At 41.3% G+C, this 9,780-nt stretch overlaps 1 protein-coding gene across 1 annotated transcript in view; it reads left to right on the top strand.

The window, feature by feature from the left end:
• The first annotated feature begins 1,008 nt into the window (after positions 1 to 1,008).
• Dok5 (docking protein 5) overlaps positions 1,009 to 9,780 on the top strand; it is a 65,564-nt gene continuing 56,792 nt past the window's right edge. Inside the window, exons 1-2 of the mRNA XM_013024296.1 lie at positions 1,009 to 1,125; positions 4,557 to 4,814. Of these exons, the coding sequence (XP_012879750.1) occupies positions 1,009 to 1,125; positions 4,557 to 4,814 (375 nt within the window). The remainder of the gene's footprint in view (positions 1,126 to 4,556; positions 4,815 to 9,780) is intronic.

Genomic DNA, 9,780 nt, shown 5'->3' with positions numbered 1-9,780 from the left:
GGATTACAGGTGTGAGCCACCAGCATCGGACAGGTTTTTATGTTTATTGAAGGTGACCAGAGTTAAGTAATAGGAAGTTCTATTATAGATCAGACATTCCTAAACCAAGAACAAGTCTGGCCCAGACCGAACAACAAAAACAACAACCAAAAAAATCCCTGTTTTAAAAAGACATTTGCTTCATTTTGCAAATGAAGTTTTATTGGAAGATAGCCATGCCCATTCATTTGCATATCTTCTGTGGCTGCCTTCATGCCCCTCAAAGGTGAGCGTATTTACTTCCTAACCTTTCATGAGAGGTATTTGTTGATGTGCTAAAAATTGAAAACCATCAGCTGTCCACCAACTTTTGTCTCCCTTCCAAGCATGTTATTTCATTTCGGCAAGAATTTTGTAGCCACACTTGTTTGCAGTTATGTGCTCTTTGTAAGTTGAGAAAGTTGATGTGAGTACAGCAAAGAGATGTGGGCACCCTTGAATGGATATATGTAAAAGTCTGCCTGTCAGTGGAAACTATTAATTGAAAGGGGTTGTTTTCAAAGTGTTACTCTTTGAAACAATGCTGGTGTTAATCCAACGAGTCTCCATGCTGGCATGGGTCCTGAGTGTGTCCTCTGGGTGGCTTCTTCTAATTCTGCTGAGCTGTTTGGGATATAAAAGTTAGAAGGCCTTTTCTCTGTTCATAGGACCAAGCGGTCCAGCGATGGGATACTGGGCATTTATGGCATCCCAACAAATTTTATTTTATTTTATTTATTTATTTTTTTGGGTCCAGTCATGGGGCCTGAACTCTGGGCCTGGGCGCTGTCCCTCAGCTCTTCAGCTCAAGGCTAGCGCTCTACCACTTGAGCCACAGTGCCACTTCCGGCTTTTTTCTTTTTGCTTATGTGGTGTTAAGGAATCGAACCCAGGGCCTCAGGCATGCAAAGCAAGTGCTCTACCACTGAGCCACCTTCCCAGCCACCAACAAATTTTATTTGTCCTTTAGTGTGTGGTCTCTGTCTCAAGATGACATTGGATGCTGCTCTGGCTCAACTGCTACCAAATTCCCCTGCTGGGACCCCCACTGTCAGAAGGCTCCATGGTGAAACCTTTGAAACGTTTATGGGCAGTCTCAAGTGGGAGGTACGGCACAGCTTGTAAGGGCTCCATGAATATTTACAGATACCTTTGGAGCAAGCTAAAGAGCAAGTTTGTGTGGCCTTCCCATGAGACATTGATTCTGTAGACCTAGTATAATCTCCAGTAGTGTGCAAGTAACTCAAGTGAGTCTGGACCACACTCTGAGAGTCACTGATGTATATTAGGGATGACAGAATGAAAGAAGGATCTTGATTGCACAAACCATTCTCCGCTTCTGTCCTGTCCATGTGGCTCCCGTGTGTATATTCCAAGTTGACATCCGGAACCACCCTTTCATCAGTCCACTTTGAACCTTCCTTATCTCCTGATGAGCCAACAGGTTTTAATTTATTTCAGTGACTTCGCAGCAAGAATGCACACATGTGAATTTCTTTGGTAGTATTTTTGCCTTTATTTGACTTGAATGTTGTACTGTCATCCTTACTGCTCAGTGAAAAGAGCAACAAACTGGATTTTCCCAAACTTAATAGCCATGGGCCCAAATGGAAATCCTGAGACACACTGAAATTGAGGAATTGTTCGTTTGCTTTCCGCAGTCTTTGGAAATAAGCCAGGCAAGTCCTGGTTCAACAGAGAAGAAAATGAACAGATTAGAAGGAAAAATGAGAAAAGCTCTCACTAAAATGTGAATCTGAAAATTGAGGCATAATTAGAAATTTAAAGTATTTTTCTTAGCGACAATATCTTCTTTTTGTAGTGGACCTATTATATTTTGCACACCTGCAGAACATTTAGTTTCTGAGCACATTCTCGGGGGCTTTTACAAAAGCCAATAATAACCTGATAGTGAAGCCTCACTCCCACACCCTTTCTGACTGTCAGTCATTGCACTGTAATTACAGTGCTAGGACAGGTTTCAGGGAGCCAGTGAACTCATCTGTTCTTCAGACACAAGCAGGCTGTTGATAAGACTCTTTTCCAGCCGTAACACTGAGAATGCTAATTTTCATGGATGAATTCATGAAGAGGATTTTGTGCTCGAATTCTTCTCAATGGCGCTTGAATGACTTGCTTTCCTAAAGTTAGTTAATCAGATGGGTAATTAGACTATGATCTGAAGGGGGATAAAAGAGAACTAAAGGACTATAGAAGGATGTAGATAACAATTATTAGATTGGGTAGTGATCTGAAGATCTTGATTAAGCACCTGTACCTCCTTTCACTGGTAATAATTAGACATTTTATTTTTGAGAGAATTGTAGATTCAGTTGTAGGAATGATTATGTAAGTTTACTACCCCCATTTCCTAGTTTCTCTGGTAGTAAAAATCTTCCAAAAACATAGGACAATGTCATAAACATGATACTGACATGTATACAGTTAATATGCAATGATTCACCACCAAAAGAACCTCACACTAACCCTTTAAAGTGATACCCTGCTCCCTTCACCCTTACCCTCCCCATCCCTAACTATTACCCATCAGCTGATTTGACTCTACTCAGATAGCAATCCTGAGTCGGTGAGGAACAGTTCCTGTAATGTTGGGTCTTTGAGTCTAACAACTTAAGAACTGGGCTGGCACCTTCTGAGGTTTCCAGCTCCAAGGCCCGAGAATGAGAAGCTTATGACTCCAGGGTCTAGAAGCCAGAGACTTACAGCCCTAGGTACTCTGGTCTGAGGCTTAGTGTCCAGCCCGCAGAAGCTATGTAGTGCTCCACTTTGAATCAACCAGGAGCCACCAGCATCAGCTAGGGTTTTGGCTTCCAGGCTTTAGCTGTCCAAACTCATGGGTTCTGACAGTGGCTGGTATCACAGTTCTAGAGCCTCGGCTGGGGTCATCACTCCTGACCCCCAGTGGGGGGTCACTGGGAAGCTCCCAGGAACTCTTTCAGCAATGGAATCGCATAGAATTCCTCCCTCAACTTCTACATGTTTCTATTGCCCGTCATCGACATCTCTGCTGCTTCTGCTCCCAGCTGCTCTCTCCCTCTTGTTGCTGTTTCCACCCTGATTCCTCTTGGCTATCTCATCTTCATGCTCTGATAATGAAAAAGATCAAATGATAAAGACCAAAGGCCAGAAAAGACAACTTAGGAGAAACCTTTGAAAGGGCCTCATGTTGCAATACCAGTGTGTGATCCAGCCTGTTGTCTCCAGACTGTGGAACAGTCTGCTTGTATCCCCTGAGGTGTTAATACCAGTCAATCACAGGCTTTCTGCAGAGCCCCAGGGGAAGAGGTTCCCACTCTGACCTGAAAGGAAATGGCTGTTAGAGTCCACAGAGGCCTGTGATGGCAGAAAGTCCTGTGCAAGTCCTGTCTGAGACAGTTGCGCCTGGAATGGCGCCTTCTGGAGCAGGCGGTGTGCTTTGGCAGCAAGCGGTTCTGGTTGCTGTGTAGCTTCCTCAAGGCATGTGGAGGAAGAGCTGGATCTCAGAATTAGGGATTGCAACAGAAGAAAGAAATGAAAGGTCTTCTTTTCTTGGAGTGGAAACAATCTGGTGCCCTACTGCATACCCATGATGTAGTCAGCTTTGGTTTATAACCTCCCAACCTTGCCCCTCCTTCTGAGAGTAATTCTGGAGTCTCTGGGTTGAATTTCCTAAGCAAGTTTCTGGGTTCTGTTGATCTCTTGGCTACTTCAGCATCATTTAGGAGTGTCATGTGATACACAGGGTCTGGCTCATTCTAGGAAGTGGGCAGTGTATCTTCAGTGTATCCTTGAGCCTGTTATGTTCAGATTTAGCTATATTTGAATCCTGAGCATGTGTCAGGAATATTTATGTCATTTGTACTGATTTGGGACTTTTCTCTCCAAGATTTATTTTTTCCTGAAATGTACCTAGTGATAACTGATATCAAGACAGGAAGGCATTTGACTACAATGTGTTTAGAGGACTATGAATAATTTATTATTTAGTAATTTAAATTTATTAACTAATAATTTATTAATTTTTTATAACATAGCTGTAATCGTATTCGAAGGCATATTGTGTGAACAAAAACTAAGTGTCCTCAGTTCAGAATAGTCATGGAGACTTTCCTTCATTTATTTATTTATTATCTTTATTTCTTATAATTATATTTTTATTATCTCTAAGTAGTTGTACAAAGGAGTTACAATTTAACAAATCAGGTTTGAGTACAGTGCATCTTGGTTGATGTTGCCCCTTTCATCACATGCCCCTTCCCTCCGAAACCCAAACCCTCCCCTCAGTTTCCTTAATTCTGTAGGATATTCACTGAATATTGTGACTTTACTCCTTCCCCCCAGTAGCTGTCTAGACCATATAGTTTGCCCATTGAGGGAACATTTTTAAAACTTTGTTTTCTTTTCTGAAGCAACATCGTATTTCTGGCTTGTGACTCATGCACTGATGAAAACAACAAAAAGTAAGGATTTAAATATGGCGACTGTTAGTCACCATTGCGCACGTGGAGGTGCTGACCTGTCTTTGCATTTCCTTCCAGATCTATCAGCGATGCCGACTGTTAGTCACCATTGCGCACGTGGAGGTGCTGACCTGTCTTTGCATTTCCTTCCAGATCTATCAGCGATGCCGACTGTTAGTCACCATTGCGCACGTGGAGGTGCTGACCTGTCTTTGCATTTCCTTCCAGATCTATCAGCGATGCTGGTTAGTATTCAAGAAAGCGTCAAGCAAGGGTCCAAAAAGACTGGAGAAATTTTCTGATGAGCGGGCTGCATACTTTAGGTGTTACCACAAGGTAAGACTTCACTGTTATAGCACTCAACAAATTGGTTTTCCAAAGGTGGTTTGAACTCATTTCATCTGAAAAATTGTCTGAATTATTTACCAAGGTCTTCATAATGCTTTTTCATCAACAAATTCTCCCTAAAAACATCCACTTGCTATTTGTTTTAAACAATTGACTGATGTAAAGCTGTTCTTGTAGTTTTCAACTTGATGGTGTTTTTCTTCTGTAAGTGAGACTTCTTCCTGTTGTAATAGAAATTTTCCCTCCTCCCTTCCTTCTTCTCTTATGTCTCTTATGTCCCTCCCACCTTCCCTCCCTTCCTCCTTTCCTTTCTCTCTTCTCCAAATTGTCCCTCCCCCTCTTTTTCTTCTTCTCCTCCTTCCCTCCTTCCCTCCTTCCTTCCTTCCTGCCTGCCTGCCTTCCTTCCTTCCTTCCTTCCTTCCTGCCTGCCTGCCTGCCTGCCTGCCTACCTTCCCTCCCCCCTCCCTCCCTCCCTCTATCCTTTCCTTTCCTTTCCTTCCCTTCCCTTCCTTTCCTTTCATACTGGCATTTGAACTCAGTGCCTAATGTTCACCTTTAGTTTTTTTTTCTAAACAGGAAACAAGTGTGTCCATAGGACTAGAGCATTGTGTTGGTGCTCTAGCTCTTGAGCCACACCTCCACTTCTAACCTTTTGCTGACTAATAAGAGATAAGAGTCTCAGGGATTTGACTTTTGTGTCTGGCTTAGATCTCTGCATTCTGAGTAACTAAGATTACAGTTGTGAGCCATCAGCAATGAAATGTTGTTTCAATAGTAGACTCTGCTCCAAGCACTCATGTTCCTTGATTGAGGGACTGGATCTTGTTGTCACTAGTAAGGTCTTGGATGCAGGATAGATACATTTAACATTCGAGTATGAGGGGGCAATATACAGGGAGAAGATTGGTGATTGGAGGAAAAGGAGGAAGTCCCACCTACTAGATGGTTCCTCTAAGTCTGATGAACAAATTAAATTCAGGCTTGTGATTTGTTTTGTTGTTTGTTTGTTTTTGTTTTTTGTTTTTGGTAGTGAGACTTCAGCACCAGATACAGTAACTAGGAGTTTAAAATGAATCATTCAGGAGTGCCCTTTCCTGTCTCCATGTTTTTGTTCTTTCTCTTTAGTGCTTAGTCCTGTGGACACACTTCTTGTTTCCTGTTTTTTCCCTCTCGCACCACCACCTGTGATCCACGCTGTATTTGCTATTGGAGTCTGAACTCCAGTTTTTACTCTCTTTAGCCAGGTATAGCCTGAGCTATACCACCAGCCCTTTATCCTGTAATTTGTTTTTAGATAAGGTCTCATGCCTTTGACTGGGCCAGCCTCAAACTACCCTCCTACCTTTGCCTCATAAGAACCTGAGATTGTAAGCATGTACTACCATGCCTGGCCTAAGACAGGGATTTTTTTTTGAATGTATAGATGGGAAGAACACTACTGATAACTAGTAGGAAAATACAGTAGACACTTTGTATAGTACTGATTTAAATAGATACATTATAGATATCAGAATGATCTATTTTTATTTAGCTTAGCAGATGAAATCTGTATTTGAGACATTTAAAAACAACAACAAAAAGGAATTGTAATCTGGATGATGCAAGATGGCCAAGAAAAGATGCAAGAAAAGTCCAGGACGGGGGCAGAGGGAGGGGAGGGGGCAGAGGGAGGGGAGGGGGCGTTTAGGAGATTCAGTTATAAAAATGACAGTGGATTGAAATGTGCCTTGAATGCAGAAAAGAAAGGAGGTTGAGGTCAATCTCGCCCTGTTTCATATTTCTACCTGCTGCCTTTGGAATTTAATGTGCAGGTCTTTGGGGAACATGGTAAGCCACATTCTCTTTCATCTGTAATAATCGTTAACCAAAGTTCAAAGCATTAGAGTTGAGGAATTATCCACATGAAGCCTGCAAGCCCCTGATGAGTTACTGGGGCCCATTCATCTTCTTTACTTGTTCAGATCTGATGCATTTACTATTAATCTCTTGAGGGCATATGCAAAGCTGGAGGACTTCTGAGGTATCCTTTTTGTTTTCAAATCTAAATGCGGTTTAATTTATGAATCTTGATAATAAAATACTTGAGACATAAGTAGCACACTGTGACCAAATTTCAAACGCTGTCCTAACATAAGTAAGGCAATTTTCTGGAATAAATGAGGAAATGTGCATTGTGATATTTGGCTAACATAGAAATGATGTCCTGGTGTATGTGTACACTGGTCTGGCAGGAAATATCTAGTATTTCTGAGAGTACATTTCATAATTTAACATATTATCTTAAATATGCCACTGTTGTATTTCTGAATCTTTTAAAGATTCCTCATACAAGAAGTTGACTGTAGGATTTTGTAATTTGGCACATTCTTCCTGGAGAATGCAGCTAGAGCTGTTTTCATTAAATAATTGGAAACCAAATATATGAATAATGCACTCGCAGCACAATTGATTTTTCATTTTGTTACATCGACCACGAAGCACCCTGAGCTGTCAGAGATGGCTGTGAATTTGATGAACTGTAATTGCAACAACATTAAGACCCCAGCAACTTTACATACAGTGCCTGGCCTTCTTGTTAAATATGAAACTCCACATTTTTATTCAGGAAAGAGAATTGCTCACATTAACCAGAGGGGCTGAAGGATTCCTTGCCCAGCTTTATGTCTTTGGGATGAGTCACCATTGGAACAAAGACACATTGCTGTGTCTCTGCCTCCCAGTCACTCTCCTTGATCTTCCTTGGGTCTGTTCATCCCTCAGGATTCACTTCCTCGATTCTCTGGTCCCATGGAAAGCTGTAATTGGCCTCATGGTGATGACAGGCCTTGTCTACTGGTGCTTACTTATTTGTCAGATCCTTCTTCTTGGGGAAATGTAGACTTAGTTAATTCAAAGATATCCAAAGGAAAGATCCCTAGAGGGTGAGCTGTGGTCATGTTACTAAATCCTGGCCTAAGAGAATAATCAGGGAAGATGCCGGCTCTTCTTCCTTGGTTTCTCTTTCCTGCTGATTAGAAATAGTCCACAGTCATCTTGGCTGAAGATACTGGAAAGTCTGTGGGTTGAATACAACATAGAATGTCCCATGTCACGTAACAGAGGCTTGGTGTCCAGGCTGATCTAGGCCTCCTGATACACAGAATCAGGTTCATCCTGAGCTGCCTCCCTCTGGACCATTTTATATGAGGAGGTCATAAACCTCTGTCTTGTTTATCCTGTATAATTTTGGATTTGCTGTCATGGAAAGTAGAGCCTAACCCTGAATGTTAGCTCCCCATCTTCCCATGCACTCCAGCTGGGGAATTCTGTCATGCTCAGTCAACAGTATCCTGATGTAATTACTGCCCGTTGGAGTTTTAATTGCTTGAAGATAGACATCCTTGCATCTGTGGGCCTAGCCTGGTATCTAGCACCACTGCGAACACTGTGGATTCCAGGACCACTTAGGAAATGATTCGTGACTTAATATTGAAAAGTGGAGATTTTTAGGAAGTCCTTTGGTATGTTGAGAATAAAAAAGGCTATGTTAATCTTTGCCAAATTCTGTCATCTGAATTCATGCAAGGTTTTATCCCAGGTAGAAGACAGTCTAATAACAGACAACCTCATCTTATTTATATAGCTATTTACATTTATATATGTATATAATTTACACAAGGCCATGGAAATCAAATAATATAGAAATGTTTATAATGGAAAACACCTGTGCATTCTGCCTCCATCTCTCCCTATGTGGGATGAAGAGAGGACCTTTGTGAGGTACTCAAGTTACAGTGACTGCAGTATTAGGGGGGTCTCACTCTATGGAGCTATCTTTATAAGAAGGAACATAGATCTGAGAATGATGAAAGGGATGGTTGTGATCAAGATGCAATGTACTCTCAAACTGACATACTGAATTGTAACCCCTTTGTGCAGCGACTTAAATATACAAGATATAACTAAGAAAAGGAATAGACAGAAACAGAGAGAATAACACTGAAGACAAGCAGAGAAGGGTGTGCTATGTCTGGATGGTGAGGGGTGCTGGCAATAAGGATTGTGTAAATTTAGAGGGGAAGGGAGAAAACACCATTAGTTCTGGGCCAGAAGGTCATTTGTCACCTAGAAGGTCTTGAGCTAGACATTTAGGTTCTCTTTGCCTTGTTTTTTTGTTTATTTAGTTAGCAGTTTAGGTACATGTGTTCCTTTTAAAATTTTATTGTAAAGGTGATATGCAGAGGGGTCACAGCTACATAAGTCAGGTAATTAATGAGTACATTTCTTTTTTGACAGTGTCATTCAGGCTCTTGTTATCTCCCAGTTTTTCCCCTCCCATCTCTCCCCATCCGAGTTCTATAGTTTATTTCCACTATAGTGTCCAGAGAATATCACTGCTGAATCAGTTCACTTCTTGTCCCATAATTTCTGTGCTTCTCCTTTCTGTCCCCAAATCAGATAGACTTCTATACAAGAGAAAGGGTACAGAAAAAAAAATATGTGACAAAAGGGAATTAAAAAGGAAAGAAAAGAAAAGGAACTACAAACAGTACAATAACAAACTTCTTGTTTGCATTTCTCGGAGCTCATTTCAATAAACATCATTTTTTTATTTTTTTAAAATTTTTTATTGTGAAAATACTGTACAGAGGGGTTACAATTACATGGGCAAGATAATGAGTACATTTCTTATCAAGCATTGTAGCCTCCTTCTTTGTTTCCCCTTCCCATCCCTTCCCAGCCTCATCCCCCCCCCAAATACTCCCTCACCAACACCAAAGTTGTAAATTTGTTTTCGACATGACAACTTGTACTTCTCATTGTTGCAATGGGTCCACCTGTACCCTTATTTAAACGACTTGTTTTTCCCCTTCCCCTCCACAAATTATACTGACATCAAATACAGTGAAAGCAGGGGTTATACTGTGGGGGAGGGACATACAAAGCAACAAAGAAATAATCTTATAAATGCATT

This window comes from Dipodomys ordii, unplaced genomic scaffold, assembly GCF_000151885.1.
Source record: "Dipodomys ordii isolate 6190 unplaced genomic scaffold, Dord_2.0 Scaffold75, whole genome shotgun sequence".
In the NCBI taxonomy this organism is placed as follows: Eukaryota; Metazoa; Chordata; class Mammalia; order Rodentia; family Heteromyidae; genus Dipodomys; species Dipodomys ordii.
The sequence above is the reverse complement of the archived record's forward strand: the minus strand, read 5'-3'. Positions and strand labels throughout refer to the sequence as shown.